The sequence below is a fragment of the Punica granatum genome, chromosome 3 (genome assembly GCF_007655135.1).
Source record: "Punica granatum isolate Tunisia-2019 chromosome 3, ASM765513v2, whole genome shotgun sequence".
Lineage (NCBI taxonomy): Eukaryota > Viridiplantae > Streptophyta > Magnoliopsida > Myrtales > Lythraceae > Punica > Punica granatum.
Window position 1 is genome coordinate 38378799 of NC_045129.1, and position 22206 is coordinate 38401004.

Genomic DNA, 22206 nt, shown 5'->3' on the forward strand with positions numbered 1-22206 from the left:
ATGCGTTTAACTCTTTGATCGGGATTTGGAAAAGTCTCAAATATCGGTCTTAATTATTAACACCCCACACGCGACAGCCAAACCGAAAGAAAAGAAAAGTACATGAATTATTCAATCAAAATTAAAATATTTCAATGTCAGTTATATATTAAGATTTGCAACGGTAATTAATGGCTAAGAGCTCATTATAAGCGAAAGAGCTACTTGAAGTATCTTCTTATTGAAATATTAAAAATAATTACATCGAACAATTTGAGGTATCGTTCGTACCTCCATTTTGAACAACTCCATATATACTATCATGAAACTTTCTAGAACTGCTTCCTGCGTGCCCCACTATGATCTCTGATAAAAAAAACGTTGCTTCTTTTTTCTTTTTAAGGTGAAAAAGAGTTATTGTACTGATCAACCTTTTACATGAAATGAAATTATAGTTGTATTAAGTTAACGTTCCTACTCATGCCTCCATGGAGCACACAACATTGCAAAACACCCGCAATTTCGATTGCTAATGGAAAAAACCATTATTACATGCCGACTATCAAATTTTCTCAGAATACCTATCCAAGTAATTACTATAGGTACGTGTATTCTTATCATCTCGTCGATAAAAATGGAGGGATTAATATGAATGATCAGGAACTAAGTAATTAGTAATTATTCTTCCTTTTTTCAGTGTAGTCCTTTTTCTTTCAATGGAAATTAATTGAATCGAAAAGAGAGTTGAAAAGGGTTGGTAGCCGAATTGATTGCAGTCATGCTCCCATTGACAGTTCAAAAGCCATATGCTGTCAAATGTCGGTCCCCTCTTTAACGTGATCATTCATGAGCTCTCCCAAGTCCCACCCCAAGCACAGGAACCCAACCCACAACCCCATTTTCTTCCTAGAAAGCTAGCTAGGGAGCAACACAATTAATTGATTTTGGCTAAATTCGGCTTTTATTAATTTATCCTTGGTCTCAAGATTATTATAAGGCATCAAGGGAGTTGCACTTTAGGAGAATATATATTATGTATACACGAAAGAAGAGCAAGATTGTACAAAAGGATAAAACATTAGTCTAACCGAATGGTGTCTATTTGTGTCTTTTTATAAACAAAAATAGGGTTTAGCTCGTTATTAATCAAATTAAAGCGTTTCCAAAACTTTATAAATGCATATATATGTATATCCACATTTATCAAGAAGTGATGAATGGCCGGTTTTCTTTGGTCAGCATTAATTTTGATCATATCTCTACCTGTTCTTTTGGTGAATATATAAATGAAATGATAATGTTGAACTCATATAGGTCAAGCTCCAAGTTTAAAATTGGACCTTATGCGGGATATTCCAGATAATTTATGCGCATATCATGGAAATGAGATCCATTCACATTTATCGTTAGATGGTTCTCATGTTGATCATGACATTAACCTTTGCATTGGTCTATGACTCAATATAATTCTTAAGCGTAAAGGAAGTGAAAATTATATATGCGTGGCTAATATATGTATGATATGCATATGATAAAAGAGAATAGCAATTATATTTCAAAGTTACAATATATGTACTGGACTAGCCATAAGTCAACAACAGTTGAATTCTTTTCACTCGGCCCTGCGTCGAACTATAATTAACCAGTAATGAAGAGTGACACTCGGGAAAGACAATCCTTTTCAACTGATCAATATTCAACAAGTAAACATCAGCCATAACTACATCACGTGTTCCTTGTCGTGCAAATTTATGCATATAGCGATGGAGTCTAGTTGCACTCTACAGATCTTTTGTGCCTATTAATTTTGAGCTCATGATCGATGAACAAGATGGTGACGGAAATGCCACAATGTCAACAGCTAGCTGTCCATTTATGGCCCTTTAATTTGCATATGTATAGATCCTAGATATGTTGTAATTATTCAAGCTGAAAAAAAATAAAAGAAGTACCCTTTCGGGGCCATGCGTGAGGAGTAGCATGAATACATAAACAGTATATAATTAGCAAATTAATTACTGTATCACAAATAAATTAAGAACTTCGGCCGTCTATGTTTTGTGAAAGACGTAACACGACAAGACACTTTGTCAAATCTTAAAATAAAACGAAAAATAAAAATAAAAATAACATGGCATGCTGCCCAATGGGATTGTGGCAGACTTTCGATTCATCTTGGAAGGAAAAGGCAGCAAATCTTATTGGGCAGAAATCCCACTGGATGGGATTCAACAATGGAACTGAATAATGTAAGGATAATAAGAAATTAAGTTGTGTGAAATGCAAATAAAAATAATCAATTTCCTGTCGTGATCTCACTCAAAATTAAATTCAGCAGAGATAGAATGAGGAAATTAACTGAGTAATTCAAGGGATTTCGTCAGGGACAACGAATGTTTCCGGGTCTTCGTCGTTGATCCAACCGTACTTCTCCATGAAAGGATTGGTAAGAGAGTTTGGTGGATACCTATCAATGCAATCTTTCCACACGTTGGGATTTTCCAGGTCCCTTACCACCTCCCACACGCAGCTATTGCACTTGAACCCGGCGCCGAAGCTGATCATCAGAACCCGGTCGCCCTTCTTGAGCCTCTTCTTGGCCTCCATGTACGCGAGCACATACCATAAGCTGCTGGCCGACGTGTTCCCGAACCGGTGCAGAGTCATCCTGGCAGGCTCCAAATCGTACTCGCTCAGCTCGAGGTTGTGTCCGATCCCATCAATGACGGCCTTCCCGCCCGTGTGAATGCAGAAGTGCTCGACCCCAGTCTTGAAGTTCACAACTGGCCTGGGCCCGGTTGCTCCCCCTTTGCTGTACCGCTGTCTCATCTTCCGGATGAGGAAGACCAGTGCGAACCGGAGGAGTTCCCTCACGGGGATTATCTTTGGGGCGATCTCCTTAAGGTTGTCCACAAACGCCCTCGTGGCGGCCTTCGGCAGGTCCTTCCCGAGGTGAAACCCTGGATTTCCAAGGTTATCCTCCCGCTGTATGCAACAACCATAAGACTCATTCCTCGCACCATGGTGGGTCCTCACCAGGCACTTGAGCCTGAACATTGCTCGGTTCCTCAGGGCCTGGTTGTTGGTCAGCAGCATCGCGCATCCACCCGACCGGAACAGGCAGTTAGCTAGTATCATCGATCTGTCGTTCCCTGAGTACCAGTTTGGGCTCAAGGACTCGGATGTAATCACAAGGGCATACATATTCTTATACCACTTGAACACATTCTTCACTATATCAACTGAGATCAGGCTCGCGCTGCACCCCATCCCGGTGAGGTTAAATGATTTGATGTCGGGCCTCATCTTGTAGCGGTTAACGATCCTGGAGGAGAGCGAAGGGACACAGGCGAGCATTGACACGTTCACGACGAGAACATCGATCTGGGAAGGGGAGACGCCTGACCTGTCGAGGAGCTTGGTGATGCTATCGTAAAAGAACTCCTCCATCTCCAAGATCCCGTCATCCAAAGTCGGGGTGTTCTCCCGGCCCTCGAACATGATCCTCGGCGCATAGGTCTGCTCCCCGATACCGGAGCTCACAATGGCCTTAAGGAGGAACTTGTACTCCAGAAGGCCAAGGTTTTCGGTCCTCTTGATGACCTCCCCGCAGAACCGTGTGTCGAGCATCCTATCGTCGGTCGGCTTGTAACATTCGTAGTCTAGGATGTAACATTCCTTGTCGTTCCTCTCCTCGATTCGCTTCTTTAGCGTAAGGAGAAGCCAAAGGACTGGGAGAGCATATAGGATCAGGAAGACAACAAACTCCATTGGAGACTTGACTCCCAATGAGAGAGGGGAAGGAGGGAGAGGGAGAGTATGAAAGCTATACCAGATGAGGATTATAAATGCAACACTTACGAGGGGATGAGTGAACGTGGTAGGGTTTGTCAGAGAGAGGCTATACGACTATGTCTGAGTTGGACGATTTCTACATGTGATTGTGCTTATGTCTATATATCTGAATTTGCCCTCATAGCAATATGTCTCTTGGCTACATAGAATCTCATATTAGATCTCAACCATCTCCTGATCTCTAAATATAACTTGGGTCTATGCATGCACAAAAGAGAAATCTTCCTCTATTTATACTACCACAAAATAAATAAATAAATAATACTATGAAACAGCAGCTTGACCCCAACAATAATTTCGACACAAAAATTAATGGCCAGACGGATATATAGAGATATTCATAATGCCAGTTGTATTGGGTACACTCATACTAATTGCATCAGTGTCCTCCGATTCTTGTTCACTAAGGTTTTCATGCACGATTGACGTATGATACTAATATTGAAAAGTTTTGCTACACCTTTATCAAATGGGTTAAAGCTATCGGCGCCACGCCACAAGAGGCAAAGTGGTCCTTCAAAATGCTCATCACTAATTTGCATATATACTTCAAATTAGAATGTTGGTATTGAAAAATTAATTAAAATCAACATTTTCATCTAATAATATCTCATCGACCCATTCATCAGCCTATATAGATGAGCTTAAATGTAAAAGACTACGGTTAGTGCAAAACAAAACTCGATGGAGATCAGTTAGGGGGGAAATGCACTTCACTAGGAAGTTTGAGGATGAAATGCAAATTAGATTACGACAATGGCGAAATTATTGGATTCCGCATGAAAATATACAAATCTTTGATTGATCAGCAAGTCTTGGCCACAGTAATACAGGTTGAGAAATTGCATTATGTGTATGTATATATGCACGCGTTTATAAAGAATAACTTAATAAAAGACATGGTTTCACATCTAATCCAATTTATAAGATCAAAAAAAAGAAGAAGAAGAGAAAATGCCATTTTTGGTCCTTAACCTTCACTTTTTTTCTTTTCATCCTAAACCTACTTCTTTCAATCCAATCCTAAACATTACATAATTGTTCGTTTTAGTCCCACCGTTAATTTCTCCATAAAAATACTACTTTTCGATCCAAATTTTTTAAAAAATGCATTATTTAATTACAAGTTAATTTTGAAAATACAAAAAAAAAAAAGGGATCGGGAGCCCTGCCGGCGGCCACCCCTCCCCATTTGAGGTTGCCAACAGCCATAAGCAACCTTGGCGGGTGAGGGGTCACCACCCGCAGGGCCCCCTAATTATTGTGTGTGTATATGCAGTTCAAGGCTTTCATACAAGAAGAAGATTTCGTGTGTCATTGGAGGGGAAGAGAGGGAGATCTAGGAAGAAAAAATGATCACGAGAATATGGTTCAATAATGAATCGAGTTTTCGGTGGGCGAACATTACTTGCAAAAGGTTTGAAATTCATTGAGAATATCTCGTGAACAAGGCTAATCAATATCCTAACATGATTAGTTTCAACTAATATATAGAAAACCGAGAAAATCAATCGTTTTATCGAAAATGGAGGACAGAGAGACATCTGGATTTTTTCTTTTTTTCGATCACAAGGTAAGTCCATTGATCCGGTACAATAAAATAGAGATATATGAATTTTTCTCATATGAGATGAGAACGCGTTCTCAGAACCCATGTGTTGCATCTAAGATTGTTTGCAGAACGCATATTTGCATGTAAGCTTTTCCGCAGGGTGCTTATGCTTCTCGAACCCATGTGTTGCATGTAAGCTTGTCTGCATAATATAGATTTGTCAACAGCACCATACCACGTAATCAAGGTTATGGCTCTTTTTTTTTTGTACCTACGGTGTTCACTTAATATTCATAAACTCAGTGACTTTTAACTAATTCAATCGAATTGAGTGAAGTCATTAATATGAATTTTCACTTTTTTGTGGATGAAGTTTTTTGTTTTTTTTTTAAGAAAAGAAAATTTGGGTTTAAATGATGGGAAAGAGGACAAAGAAGGTGACCCACACAAACAACGATCCATGTATATATATTATTATGGGAAGGGTTTGTTGCTCTTCTTATTTCATATTTTGTTATTATTTGCATGATCGTCCACTCTCTCTTACCTGCAAAATTAGTTTTTGCGGGCAAGGGGCCAGGAAATCTTCTGCATCGTTCATTCCTTTTGGTTTTTGTCCTTTTACACTCCCTTAGATAGGGACCGTAAATTGTGCCCTCAGCTAGCTAGCTTGCTTGCTCACTTGTTAATTGTTATTTGTTACTTGCTTTTACCGTTAATTGTTATTTGTCCCCCTCCGAGGTCACTTGTGGCCTCTGTGGCCCACCGCCGACCTCGGAGGGAGAGGGGTGTCCGTCAGAGGGGTTGCCGCTGACGGGACCCCCACTCCAAAATCGTTTTTTCCTTATTTTTTGTATTTTCGAAATTTATTTTTAATTGAATAATATATTTTAAATATTTTAAATAGAAAAATAATTTTTTGATGGAAAAATTATCAGTAGGACCAAAACGAATAAATTATGTAACATTTAGGATAGGATTGAATAAAAAAATAGGTTTATGATGAAAATAAAAAAGTAAGTCAAGGTTAACGATCAAAAATGATTTTAAAAAAAAGGAGTAATTTAAATGAAAGTCATAATAGTTCACAGTTAGTAGCTTACCAGAAGTGGGTACCATCATTTAAAGAAGATGAGGCTCGAGATATTCAATTAGGTAAGAGAAGTGAATAATGAAACATACAATAATATTTATCTGCGTATGTGCATATAAGTATTCTACATGGTTCTATAAAAAAAAAATATATATATATATATATATTATAGGAGGTGCGTGGATAATTGGAACATATGACATGAGAGCCATATTTAGCTTTGTTTTTCTAATAATAATGTAAGTGTATTTATAAGACCTAACTAAGACCACATTTAAGCTTTGCAAGTGGCCGCACGCTTTGCTCGAATGAAATTTCACTTTAGTTTGATGGCCCAATTTTTGAAAATTTCCCCACATTTTCTCTATCGATTTTATTGTTTTTGTCTTCTTCGAGAAACACTTATAAAAAAACGGTTCTGAATTTGATTCTAACTCCTTTCTCTTTCCCAATATAGGATAGGAGCAAGACACGAGAATTCTATATTAAAAAGGAGAAAGGAGCGAGAATCGAATTCAAAATTCTATATTCACATTTAATTGAACTTAATAGTAGAAATTAGGTTTATTTAGAGTAAAATCATGATAATAGGCCATTATTTAGAGCGTCTCTTTCTACTTTGATTTAAAAAAGAGACGGATATGATGGGTCAAGAACCTAAAAGCTGGAAGGAAAAGGATGTACCTTGAGCTCATGCATATATAGCAGTCAAATTAATTGAAAGGATGATTTGGCTTTTGACCATGCGAACGTCGGCGTTTAACTTCGTCCCAAAATCGCCATCACTTACATCAGTCGTCACTAATTAATAAGCATATATATAAATCAGAGACTGCCTAAGCGGATGTAGACTCTTTTAATTACTTGCTAACATTACAGACTGCATCAGTCGACAACTTCAACTATCAAAAGGCTGCGCTGGAAATGTATATGACTCGTGAACGGATTCAGTATACATATACAATCAATTATGCAAAGCCAATTGGGACGACCTAAAATTCGTGGATCACAATTTAAGTTAGCCGAAAATTCAAGAAAAGACGGAAAATTGAGAAATCTACTCGAGACCAGCAATTAAAATCATGTCTCAATTTCCAAGGTAGACAATAAATTAGAATACGTACTAGAGAGAGATCGAGTCTGGCTGGGGAGAGAGTAATTGACTAGCAATTAGAGCTTATGATTTGACTCAAATAATTGGATAAACCATTTTAAATGATATATTGAATTAATGGGGTTGACAAAAATCACAAAGTTAGTTGTGGGTGGGTGGGGCGGAATTAATAGAGACAGATGTTGTGGTCGTTGGAGTCAACTGCGTAATGTGATCCAATTGCAAGTCCACTTGCTTCGACCATTCAATACATGAGGGCCTCAGAAACGTACTCTAAAATTGACATCAATTGACTGCGCGTATAACAAATATGGAAATGTCAAATTAATAGTTGGAAAATTAAAGTGGAATTAATGTTGATATTAACGTTTGCTTCAACATAATTTTATTTTGATATGTTAATGATATGTAAATATATTTTGGCCTATAACATATGGTTAAACACGGCCCATGAAAATCTCCGGGTCCAACATCATCAATAGGGCCCAATTAATTCTCACATGTCTTATCATCACAGTCTCCATTTTGGGATATAAAAACACATTAAGGTAATCCTGAGACATTCTCTCTCGAATGCTCTCCGAAAATATTCTCTAATTTGGACGTCGCAGTGAGCTCTCGGGCACAAGCTCGAGAGCCCTTCTTGCAGGTGATGGAAACGGTCAGACTATAAGGAGGACTCGAAAATCCTTTGCGATGGGGGTGAATTCCGATCCGGATATTTTTCCCGCATCAGTGAAAAATCTAATTATCGTCAAGAAGTTATGATCATAAGATTAGTGATAACACGTAATTTTTTTTTCCAAGTTCCACGTACATATGCTTATTATTGCACGAGATAATTTATTATTGAAGGCATCGTACCGGTCAAAGCATGCCTCGTGATTTGTTGTGTATATATATATATATATATATGTGCATTGTGTAATATATTTGCGAATGGTTGTAACTTGTAAGACGTTAATATAGTTACCAGTCCATTTAAGAGAAACTATAATCTTGCAATCGTATACATAATATAATAATTCTGACTTCGTTTTTTTCCAATGAATATAATAATTTTGACTTTTTTACGAATATATTAATGTCGAAAAATGCATAGATTATTTGAAATTTTAAATCAATAAGTTGTTATACCCAAATGCATATAAATCCTTAAATTTTTCTCTCCCCCAATCAACGTGGAACAAACCATTGTCCATTACTCCCAATATCCGTCCTCACGCGAAAACGTATCATCCTATACGTGTCACGTGCCCTTAAATGTTCACTCTTATCACAAGATCCCTCACAGGGTTATGCTAGTCCAATTGGACTATGAGCTTATTGCCACGCTCAAACCCTGGGCCTGACGAGGTGCAGGCCTAAGTATAAGCACATGGATACGTATATGCATAATTTGGATCCCGATATCTTTTATTGGAAAATTCATGGACCATTTGGACTTGAGTCTATTCATATCCAAAAAGTTTGAGTCGATAAATTGTTGGGCTATATAAATCTATGAATTTTTTTCTCTCCCTCAATCAATATGGGACAAACCTTTGTTCCTTACTCCCAACAAATAATTTTGACTTTGTTGCAAATGATGATAATATATCGTAGATTCTCGATCTTTTTATTTTGACTGTAGCAGATGTATATGATTGTAGTCGATTATTATGAGCGGATCCTCTCGATTAGAGCCCGACATCACAACGTTTGATCTTTGTCATGCGTCCCGTCGGACGTAATAGAGGCAAAGCTTTGGATTGGGAAATTTTATGGGAAGATGAAAGATTTGGATCTTTGACAGAGGAAGGCACTGGAAGGGGTGTCCGACACGTGGCATATATATATGTTTAATGAGTCGCCTGAAATTTTTGTTAAAGGCCTACACTATTGATGCAGATCATCGTCATTCGACATTCATGGGCCATTTTCTTTGTTTACTTATCAATAAAATGAAATGGATATCATCACTAATTATTTAAATAAACAAAAAAAAGAATGAGATCGTCACTGTTCAAATGAGTTGAAATTTAATTTGGCGACCACGAAAAAATAGGAACTGTGAATGAAATAAAAAATAAATTTAAAGTGGACAAGAAGAACTTGAATTTTCTGTGCAATATATATAACGAAGCGTGAGCCGAATTCTCACGTCGCCGCGTCATCAAAAAAAAAAAACAGATCTCTCTCACTTTGTTATGTCAACATCATATAGTAAAGAAATATATACAGATTGTTTTAAATTTTATTAATTAATTATATAGTAGAATATATAGATGGTATACATAAGAGAAGAAAATATGCAGTAGAATATATAGATATAAATTATATACAATGGTCTGTAGTCCAATAAGGACATTAAAATAATTTACATGGCCATATGCATATGAGCCTTCCAAGTTTTATTGGTTATACTGTTTACGTTATATCAATAAATATTTGCATTCTCAGTATAAAAGTTGAGAATTTGGAGGAGTATTGGCATAAGCTAATTTGCACAAGGATAAACCAGCCAAGTAGAACATACCAGCAACAGACAAAAGGAACGAAGAAGAAAATCATCTCTTAAGGAGCTCCGACCAGCATGAGATCAAGCCTTGAACGGGATGTAAACGAACTCTGATTGAGATGAAATTTTGGCAGCAACCTCGTGACTTTTGGGGCTAGGTTTTGAATGGTCAGAATTTTAATTTGAGCTTTGTAGGTGTTGTTTTGGCTTAGTTTGAAAACCGCTCTTTTTCAAGTGAAGAATTTCAATTTTTGTAATCCAAGAGAGTGTGTCTCTTGAGTTTAGATCTAAGGGTTTGTCCTTAATGAAAAGTTATGTGTAACCACTATTGTTTTAGTAAAGTTGACTCGAAATTAGTCCCGTGATTTTTTCCACGTTGGGTTTTCCACTTTAAAAATTTCGGTGTTTGTCTATCTTCCATAGATCCTATTTTGATCACACAAGCCGGGAAAGATTAACTCGCTGTGCGTTGGTATTCGGTTATCTTTTCCCAACAAGTGGTATGAAACTTTACGCAAATATTCCTCTCTGCCTTCCAAGCTTTATTGATTATTTATTATACACATTCTTATTAATATTAATTTGATGAGTATTAGAATATTTACGTTAAAGAGTAGTTTTAAATTGGTTTAGATTTTCTATAGTTAATATATTTTGTTCATTTGAAATATGTATAGTTAGCTTTATATTGTTTGATGAACAAACTACGGTTAGACGTGTACTATGGGAAGATTGATGGAATTAGCATTATCTTTTCAAAGTTCTTTGATTTTTAAGAATATCTTTCTCAATGTTAACTATTTTTTTGCCCAATTTATATAGTTTTATGATTTCTTTTAGTTGTAATTGCAAGATTTATATTTAAATATAGTGATTTCTCTATAAAATTCTTAGAACAAAGAAATTTGTGATACAACTTAAGTCATTTCCATCACTTCCCATTATAAATTTTGTGTTTTGAGTTATTTTAGCCGTCAATAATTCTTTTCCTGTAAAGTTTCGATTAAAAATGATGTACAATATGAACTTTTTATTAATCTAATGTTACATGATTAATTTTTCATATTATTCTTCGTATTTTCTATAGATTTTTTTTTATGTTATACTAGGTACTATTTATTAGATAAATCTTCAAATTATTATCTTGCAAGATATATTTTATTTTCACCTCCGGTTGGTTAAACATGGAAATTTCATGGTAATTCCATCTATGAGAAATGTGCACTTTCTAACCATTTTGCTCTCCTAGCATAATTATCTTAAATAGTATGTACACTTTCAACGAATATTTAGATTATATACTTTCAATCTCAAATTATATATCTAAACTTAATAAATTATAGAATTTTTACTTTTCATGAAACTTTTAGATTATTATGATACAAAGAGAAATTCAAAGAAATAATACGCAATTAATTTTCACGTTTTAAATCCTTTTTCCTATTTTCCAATTTATATAAATCTCAATCATCTATTTATGTATAATAACCACTTCATTATTTCAAGATTTCTCTTTATGATAATAAGTAGCAAAAATAATATATAGTAGAAAATTATTATTTTAATTATTCTAATCATTTTAAAATGCATACTTGAAAATAATTATTGTAAGTATTTTAATCGTTTTAAAATGCATACTTATTTTTACTTAAATTTAAATGCATACTTATTTATTACTTTTTAATTTTCTTGATAAGGTTCACAAAATAGAACATAATTTATCATTTTTTTCTTGATAGTTGATAATTCATCTAATCTTTAGACTTTAAGAAATTATTTTATTTAAAAATAAATATTAATTTATTTTCTATTTTTGGAGAAATTTTTTTACCTTTTCTTATTATTGTATTATATATCTATATATATTTACTTCAATATCGTTATCCAAAAAATAATTTTAAGACTTTTCCTCCTAAAATTTCATGTATATAATACATATATATTATAAATTTAACTCTCTTGATTGCAATTATAAAATACTTTTTAATGGCTATTATAAATTGTTTCTGGAAATTTTCTTATGATAACCAAATAGGAATATGTTCATAATTTAAAATGTAGATAATATATATATATATATGCAAATATTCACTATTCATTATCTGATTTGGTAAATATGTCAATTTACCTCTTATGATTTTATATTTTATAATATGCCTATACATATCAATGAATGATATCAATGATTTTCTCAGCATGAATAAATTTATTTCTCCACATTTAATTATCTTAGTTAACTATCTCTAATTATTTCGATTTCCTAAAACAATTATTCTTTTGGGTGGACAAAACAAGTATCTTAAATTACTAGTTTGTTGCTAGCGCAACATAGAATCAAAACGAGTGATTTCATTAATAAGTTTTAGTTATAATAATGATTGTAGAGAAAATAATTAATTTTCCTCTACTATGTATTTTAGATAATTCGCTTTTTCATTTACTTACTTTCCTAAATTAATTATTTAAGATTGTGCGTCTTTTTATATTTTAAAAAGGACACATGACTTTTTTTGGCTTAAACTTTATTTTTTCATTTCAAATGATATAATTTCATTTGTTTTACATTTCTACCAAAAACTCAGGTTTTGGATGAAAGATCAATTATCTTCCAATAAACTCATTTAATTTCCATGAGAAATAATTTCTGAATCCATAATTTTTTTAAAAAAGTCATAATATATTTAATTTAAAATATTATTTTCTATCAAAAAATTATTAATCAGTCCCGCGCAACACTCGAGTTGTCATCTAGTTTATATATATAACAAATTTTGCCTTCAGATTGCTAGATTGGTGGGCTCACGCTGACATTGATCAGGAAAAGCTTCATAAATAGGTTTTAATTGCTGGCTTCCGTATAATATTGTTATTATTTTTTAATCACGAGTATCATCGACCTATTTGGTGATACTAATCTCATTTGAGTAACGAACGATTTAACCTGTTTGCAAAATGCTTTCGATTCGTTCTGAACCTTCAAGTCCATAGTAAATTTTTGAAAAAAAAAAAGGAAATTCCATAGTAAATTAAAAGATAGATAGACTCTATCAAACTTCTAATATTAATAGCACAAAATTGATATTGAGAGCAAAGTTTCGAAACTTCTTTAGTCTATATACATACAAGCCCATTATGTATAGCATGAAAGTTGCTATTTCATTCTCTCAAGGCCCAATGTGAATGGTCTGCCGCATTTGAGCCCATGGGGAAATATTTAGGGTAAATTGCACCGGTGGTCCAAAAGGTTTCATAAATATTTCAAGTTGGTCCAAAATATTTTTTTAGTAACTTGATGGTACATTAAGTTTCAAAACCATTTCAATATGGTACATTCCGTCCTCTTACGATTGACGCCGTTATACTCCAAATTTTTAAAATTACAAAACCACTTACATTTTTTGAACCTTTTCAATTTTGCCCCACATTCTCTCTCTTCCTTCTCGACTTTCTCTCTCTTCTGCAAGTTCCGACGAGTTCCAGTCCGACGACCCCCGAGATCCGCCCCTTCGATCTGACGGCCCTGTAAAACCTACCCTCTGTTGAGTTCCCGTCCAACGACCTTCGAGATCTGCCCCTTCGATCCGACGGCCCTGCAAACCCTCCCCTCTGTCTTCGATTCTCTGCTGTCTCACAGGGCGGGACGATGGGGGCAATCAAGCCGGCGGTCGCGGACGAGATAATGACCTTTGGGTGGGTGTTCTGCACCTCGACGCTCGGGGCGGCGACAACGGTCATCACCTCCCTGCTCGGGCTCAACCAGGACGTCCTGCCGTAGGCCTTCCTGGCCATCACCATCGCCTTCGTCTTCGTCCTCGTCATCGTCTTCGAGGTCATCGGTGGAGCGATCGGCGGGGCGAGCTCAACCCCACCGCCACAGCGTCGTTCTATGCGGATCTCTAGGGGCCGTTGGACGAGAACTTGCCAAGTCGAACAAAGGGGAGCGGGAGGAGGAACAGTGGAGGGGGAGGAGGAAGACGATGAATAGTGGAGGAGAGAGGGGAGTTGGGGAAAAATTGAAAAAGTTCAAAAATTTGGATCGTTTTGCAATTTTAAAAAGTTTGGAGTATAACGGCGTCAAAAGTAAGATGACAGAATGTACCATATTGAAACGGTTTTAAAACTTAATGTACAATCAAATTACCAAAAAAATATTTTAGACCAACTTGAAATATTTATGAAATCTTTTAGATCATCGGTGCAATTAATCCAAATATCTATTATTTCATACTTTGCTACCCATATGCCTGAAATGCGAACAAATTAATGAGAATAAATTCCCTTCTTTGGGTCGATCCCGATTTCCCGTTAATTTCATTACTATGGACTGTCCCTTTCAACTTTTATAATATCTGCATTCAATTCCCCTTTCAATGAAAAGCTGACAGCTCGTAACGTACAGAGAAGGGAATCGATGAGCAAATTGCCTCGAAAATCAAGCATTGAGCCTATTGTGGTTGATCTCGAGCATACTCTTAGACTTTTTGTCCTTTCAATCTTATCTTAATTTAATAACTTATCATTGAGATGCACAATTATTTAGATAATTTAATAGCTCGTCAAGAGAATATGGTCATCAGCCTCGGCCGCATATGTGCCGAAAGAACTCAACAGGAACAGAACACAAAGGCATTGGGCAAGGTCATTCGTCCTACGTGACGTGCTAGGCATTACCTCGATCGGTATTTGGCCCGGATTTCGGCAAGATATAATCATCATCTCTCTTCTCTCTAATAAGTCGAACCATCTCTTAATTACGCACATATGGGCAGCCGTGATAATCCTAAACTTGAGGAAGCAGTCTCCTTGGGGCCATTAAGAGAAGCATCCTTTAAATTCAGTGATCAGTCGACCCGACGGTCATAGCTCTAATTCTAAGCAACCAAGGCCAACCCCAACTTGTTAGGATTGTTTGACTTTCCAACTTGTTCCGAGTCCACTACAAATTCTGGGAATTCAACGAGGAGGGGAGAACCAGAACCCCATCACTCTCACGAAGATGTCAAAATTAATCAAGAGCTCCCCGGTCAAAGGGCCTGCAGTTCTTTTGGTTCTTCTTTGGGGACCAGTGTACATACTAGAGGCCAATTCTTCGTCACCTTAATCATCTATATATATATATATATATATATATAAAACAAAACATGAGCTGATCCGATGCCGTCATATTATCAAAAATAAAAAAATGGTGCTCCCTCATGTTGCCACATCATCGTTTATACTAAGGAATTTTTTTTATACATTCTTATTAAGAAAATTTTATTAATTAATCATGTAGTAAATATAAGATTTTATATGTAAGGCACAATAATATATACACAAGGGTATAAAATATAAGAGGGAACAATAAATGCAATAAATAATATAGATTATATATACACCGTTCAATATTTAAATTATATATAACATAGAATAACTCAATAAGTGCATTATAATAATTTGTATTGCCCCATATATATATATATATATATATATATATAAAGATATAGTTGCCACACCAAATAAATACTAGATAATTTGTGCACAGCGGGTTACAACTTCTAATTTTTCTTAGCAATAATCTCACCAAACAATTGAATTCACCATATACAAAATATCATGAATTTGTATATACCGACTCAAGTTTATGAAAGTTAAAAAGTGAAAGAACCTGCCAGCTATCTTCCAATCAAATTTCATGGGTAGATTCCAAAATCTAATGCTGCGTTTGGTTTTAAAATAGAATTTTAAAATTAGATTTTGATTTTGAAAAAAAGTGGTATAAATGGAGTTACCTTTTAACTTTGTATGAATTATTTTGTTTTGTTGTTGAAAAAGAGTGGTATAAATGGAGTCCACTCTTTGACTTTGTATGAGTTATTTTGTTTTGTTGTTGGTAGAATTATATTAAAGTTGTGATTTTAAAATCACATTTGCAAACCAAACAAGCCATAAAGTCACTAATGGTACGAGACCGTGATTCTCTTATTCTTTGATTGAGTTTTTAATTCGTAAAATGAATTTTTTAGTGCAAATTTTGAACTGATTGTTTTGATATTTTGGTTGTTTTCATAATCTTTTCCAATTTTTTTTCTTGGTTGAATTTTGACTTGTTGAATGAATTTTAATGCAAATTCAAGTTTAACTGTTTCAATATTTATTGTTTGTCAAGATCTCTATTTCAATTCAATTATAAACGTCGTTTCAGTAACTGTAAGACTTTTTTTATTTATATACCCTAAATATTTATTTTTATACTTATTTCATTATTTAGTGGAAATATTTTATCTAAGAATTTCGAGTTCAGTAGTTTTATTTATTTATTCTTATTTTTTAGTTGAATTTTGATTTGTAGATTGAATTTTTAATGGAAATTTCAAACTAATTGCTTTGATATTGATTATTTTTATTCCAGTTTTACTATGATTAAACGTTGCTTTCGTAATTGAAAATCCTTCAATATTTTTTATTTTATTTTATAATTTAAATGAGATTTTTCTGTCATCAACTTTGAGTCTAATATACATATTTATTTATTTATTTTTATAGAGCTTCATTTGAATAGTCATAACAATGATAACATTAATATTGATTTTTACTTTCGATAATCAACTTCATTTATGAGTACATATTTTGAGTTTTCCCACCCTTTATTTGATACATGATCTAATATACGATAATTCTAGATTTCTTTTAACTTTTCACTTATTTTACTTTTATAGGATAATTATCTTAAATTGTGTAATATAATATTGAAGAAAGGTACTTTGTATATTTCTGCATTAAATATTTTTGTACATGTATATATATGTATATTAGTAAAAGTAGTAAGAGAATATACTTAGTATCTCAAGTTTTATACGGGCATTCTTACTTTGTAAGAATTAAAACTTAATATTTTTTAGTTTTCTCATCATAAGTTGTTTTTCATGCATGTTTTACATATTATAATAAAACCACAAACAATACTAAATTAATTTCTACAGTTTTAGATTCTTTTTTTCCCCTAAATTCCTATTTTTTTAGAAAACTCAATCATATATATATATATATATAAAGATCACTTTTTACATTATTTTACAATACAAATAAGTTTTGATATTTCAAGATTTCTATATTCAAATTCCTTAGTAATTACTTAGTAATCGTCCGTGTAACGCGCGGGTCTTCATCTAGTTAATTTCATTAGAAGCATGAGCATGATAAACTGGAACTAAACGCTATATATTGCAGAACGTGATAATATTCGAGCCAATAGCAAGCCCTTGAACTAGCCAGAATATTATCATCTTAACCGGCGTAAAAAAGCAAGGTTCGCAATCGTTTTAAATTGGCATGTGACCCGATTATTATGTCGATTGTGTTGTCCATCGTTTCATATATTGTTGCTTCTGTTCGTCTAGTTGTTGCTTCTTCCTTGTCAAATTGAACTTTTCTACGTATATATACAGAGCACAGCCTGTGCTAATACCGTCAAATCATTTCTTTTTTGTAATTTAATTTTCTCGTAGCATATATTCGATTTTTTTGAAGTCTTCAATTGCGATAATCCGAAGAACATATCAGAATTCAAGGTGCGGAAGAAACAATGAATAGGACAGCAATTATCCGAAGAGTCAAAGAGTTATCGTTTGTCAATGATCTTAATCTAATGCTGATGTGTTGCCTTTACAAATTTTCCACGTGTGTAATATATTTTGTACCGTCAAACAAAAAAGGAAAAACAGAAACTATCTGTAAACCGCCTCAACGACTTTTCGCCTCGCTCGACAGACCGGACGACGAACCCAAAGATGACGACGCCTGTGAGTGCGACGAGACGCTTCCCGACTCCCCGTTCCCGTGAAAGAGGTCCGACAGGTAGTTCCCAAGATCCTCCGGTGAAAATCTGACGACCGACTCCCTGAATGCATCTCTCCTCAGCCGGGTCCCGTGAGCCTTGTACAATGCCGTGTAGGCCGGCAGCAACTTCTTCGCCAACGACACCTTGATCTCATCCCTCAGCTCCGGGTTGTAAACGACCCAATTTAGTTGTTTCCGATAAGCTGACTCAAACTCTGCATTGAACCTCTTAAAGTAGTCCTTGACTCCGTTAGTATCAGCAGCATGAGCAGCAGGTGGAGGTAGGGAATCAATCACCCTGCTCCAACCGACCCTCTCATAGTTCGCAATGTACTGCTTGAACTTCGACTCGTGTTGGGCCACCCAGTCATCGCCCAGAAGGTCCTTCAGGTTCGACTGCCGGACCTTCGACACGATGTACTGAAGGTTGTTGGAGAGGAACAGGTAGGACAGCGCCACGTCCTTGTGGACCGCAGCCTTCCCGTCGAGCTTGCAGAGCAATAGGAGCACCACCCACGCGATCCTTGCAGACATGGCTGAGGAATAGCTCTCGTCGTCGAGGTTGAAGTACGACTCTGGCAGGTGGGACTGGCCTTTCAATGGCCAGTCGGCAATAATATCGGAAAGAACTTCGGTGTAGTCTGCAAGGAAGGCGAGGTAGTTCATGACGTAGCGCGTGAGCGGGTGGACGCCACCACTCGGGACTGACTTTGATGAGTCCTTCTCTATGGCTGACTCAAAGTCGGCAAGCATCAAGCATGCGGCATCACCGAGCTTGATGAGGGAGTTGACAGCCTGCAAACGGACATCTGAGGTCGAGTCGTATGAGAAGATGGACTCGATCTCAGGCCAGAGATTTGCAATGGCCTCGTACATGTCAAGCGTTCGGAACATCTTCTCAGCCGATAACTTTTTGGACTTGGCCACACTCTGGGGGAAACCGAACAAGGCCAACGCCCCGTCTCGAGCGATTTCGTTGAAGCATGACTGCCTGATAGGGAGCGAAGCAGAGAATACGTGGTCACATAGAATCTGCTCCCCGTAGAAGATCGTCCGAACTGAAAACTTAACCGCTCTTAACCAACCTCGAATCTTCCTCTCCAAGACCTCCCACTCCATCTTCTGAATCTCCCGAATGCTCACTGATCGATCAACCCCGAGGTGGTACAGCGCCTCATCGACAATCGATTTCCGGACGACCTTGTATATATTCACGCACTCCTTCCCGTAACCTGAGGCGATCATGCAATCGGCAATTGCCTTCAAATCTGTCATCACGATTGTTGATACTCGGTCCTCCTCTGACTGCACAGATGGCGATGAGTCGGGGCCAGCAAATCTGAACTCGTCCTCCTCCGAATCATCCTCGTAATCGGAGACGCTCGATGTCCTCGTGGAAGCTCGGGAGGAGCGGTTCGAGACTGACTCGGGGTCGAGGTACTCCCTATTCGTTGACAGGATATAATAGAACTCCTTCTCCAGTCGCTTCATAGCAGCCTGCATTAATCTCTGTGCCCTCACAAGCTTGTCGGATGCCGAATTCTCCTTGACATAGTAGTGCATCGCGGCCTGCAGGTTCTTGACGCAGATGAGGAACTGCTTGGCATCGTAGCGGTTATTATCGTGGAAGAGCGAGGCAGAGGCCGAGGCGAACTTAGAGTAGCCAGAGGCGGCTGTGGGGTCCCACTTGGCGATGAGGGCCTCGGCGATCTCGACGTTCTCCTCCACAAGCGAGTCGGAGAACGTGTGGCGCATCGGGGATGACGGTGGCGTGTACCTCATGGGAGAGTGGGAAGGTGTGGACGGCCTAGAGAAGGGGCTTTTCATGACGATTTACGTATGATTAATTAAGCTCTCTCTCTAACTCTCTTAGAATTGAATCACGAAGCAACACGTAAGTAATTCGGTTATATCGATTGATCTTCTGTAACCGGACTAATACAGGTTCGAAATGAAGAAGATTTGTGAGTTCTGCGGAACTCAGAAGGTCGAGTTATGATGGTGTTATTTTCTGGGATTAGGATTAAGATGACGGAGATAGAGAGAGGAGGGGAGATATTTATATAGACGCGCGCGCGCGCACTTACAGGAGGAAGAAAGGACATGGAGGAAACCGAAGGTCAGAGTTTGACTGCGTCTGAAGCGTAGACCGTATACTCTTATACGCGGCTGGGTTGTGCGGTCCCCAAGTCAACCGAGCATGGTAACCTGAACTGATAATATTATGCGGTTTTAGGCCATTAATGATTCTGCCCTGGCCCGCTAACGATTTTGTTTTTTTTTTTTTTCCCTTATACGAGCGAGGTCCATAGATTTATTACGAGTAAACCCATCTCGATAATTAAACTTGAAATTTTTCGGTTATCAGACAAGTTCATGTGCCATCATATAACATTCCCTTTCTCAAGAATTGATAATAGAAATACTTGATTAAGTTTGAAATCTCTTAATCTATTTTCTGTATACGATGGACATAAAATATTTTACTTATCATAGATGAAGAGACTAGAGTATACACGAGAAATTTTTTATTTCTAAATAATGTGTTTATAAAATACATATTCCCTACCGGAAAATAATATATATTAAAAAATAAATTTTATTTCTAAATAAGGTTTGATGCTTCATACTCGAGAGATTTTCAATTCTATCATTTTTTAGGAAAGTTAATTATATATTGAGGAAAAAAGTATAAAATTTAAAAAGGAAAAGAAAAAATAAGCTACAATAAATTCTAGTAACAATACTCTTTATAGTTTCGTAAGTGGACAACGACACTTTCCTCCTTCCAAAATTAGACACTTATCACCCCGATTTTCAATGATGCGGACATCAATGCTAATGTGACACCTTCATATATCATCTGATTTCAGAAATTTAAAATCTAAAAAAAAAAATTGGGAGAGAATAGATAGACCGGGCGAGAGAGGGACTAGTGGAGGGCCATATGACTATTATAACCATAGTTTGATGATTGTAATTAATTACAAATATTTCAATAACTTTTTTAAAAATTAAAAGTTACGCCACTAAGGGGTCCTTCAGTATAAATATAGCATAGATATTGATCTGATTAGACGGAACGGATTCACGTGTTTAATTGATTTTGACAAAACAAATGTTGTCAAACATGAGAAGGCGATCCGCGGAATTAGCTAAATGAAGCAAAGGATGACGAAGGCAGTGATTATTTGTTAGGCGATCCACGGAATTAGCCAAATGAAGCAAAGGGTGACGAAGGAAGTGATTATTTCAGAGGTCAACGAGGAGAGGAAAGAATCAAGCGGTTCGCTTTTACTTCTCCACGCCTGATTTTGATTTTTCAGAGCTTCCACCCTCTTTCTCATATTTTCCGGGGGATGCAATATTTGGAAATATTTTTTATATTACTTATAACCATAATTATGTACCCAAATTTTACTGTGCAAATTTTGATTTTTTCACTCCGCACAAAATCGATATGAGCTCTTAGGTCTCCTTCATTTGATATGGACAGTCCATTTTATATAATTTTTTTAAGTATTTTTATTTTTCACTTTTCTATTCTATCTCACAAACCTCTTTTTTTTTGCTAACCCGAGGTGTCCGGGCTTTATCCGACTAATTCCCGGGCCTCCGTGAACTCTCGGCGGTGCACGGAGCTGGTAATTACGCCAAAGACGCTCCGGTGACCCCAATAGAATTTGAACCCAGGTCTCGGTGCAAATTTTGGTGCACATAAACTATTAGGTCAAATCCCTTGAGGTTTATCTCACAAACCTTCAATAGTATTACAAATGAGCCCTCACACATGGACCGGTGAGGAAGTGACATGTTATCGACCATAAACCACTCATCGAATCGGCTGCATTAATTGAATCGTACCTCTAAATGAACCATTTCACAAATTTAATTTAACTAAATTTTAATGAAGTCGATAATTTTATGCCCCTTCAAATTCTCCATCCAAATGTAAGTGAAGTTGGTTTTCTATATTGCAGCCGGTTCTATATATTCATCAAAAAAGAAGTTGATTTTCTATATTGCAACTTTCTCCCCCAAGTGCGTATCATGTGTGGAGCAGACAACTCCGTAGCTCCCTTTGCCGATGAACTCCTCAATCATGTAACGGCTCCTTTCACCGCATTCCGTGAAGAAATCAACAACTATCGATGACTCCATGAACATCTAATCTTGATGATTTCGGCGATAATTTTCTTCTTGAACGGCAGCCGTCCTTTTTCTATTTTTTTAAATTCCGGCGTAATTCACATAGATACCAAGAAAAATAAAAAATAATAATTACTTTTAAATTT

At 36.3% G+C, this 22206-nt stretch overlaps 2 protein-coding genes across 2 annotated transcripts; both read right to left on the reverse strand.

Moving 5' to 3' along the window:
• Positions 1-1955: 1955 nt before the first annotated feature.
• On the reverse strand, positions 1956-4046 carry LOC116201947 (3-ketoacyl-CoA synthase 12-like). The gene has a single exon (XM_031533432.1). It carries the CDS (start codon positions 3748-3750, stop codon positions 2347-2349), a length of 1404 nt encoding a protein of 467 aa, XP_031389292.1. The 5' UTR covers positions 3751-4046; the 3' UTR covers positions 1956-2346.
• A 13627-nt stretch (positions 4047-17673) lies between these two features.
• On the reverse strand, positions 17674-19938 carry LOC116199057 (exocyst complex component EXO70H1). The gene has a single exon (XM_031529347.1). It carries the CDS (start codon positions 19736-19738, stop codon positions 17816-17818), a length of 1923 nt encoding a protein of 640 aa, XP_031385207.1. The 5' UTR covers positions 19739-19938; the 3' UTR covers positions 17674-17815.
• Between the last annotated feature and the right edge of the window lie 2268 nt (positions 19939-22206).

Excerpts from the sequence above, each read along its gene's own strand:
- LOC116199057 (XM_031529347.1), bottom strand. The coding sequence starts at position 19,738 with ATGAAAAGCCCCTTCTCTAGGCCGTCCACACCTTCCCACTCTCCCATG.
- LOC116201947 (XM_031533432.1), bottom strand. The coding sequence starts at position 3,750 with ATGGAGTTTGTTGTCTTCCTGATCCTATATGCTCTCCCAGTCCTTTGG.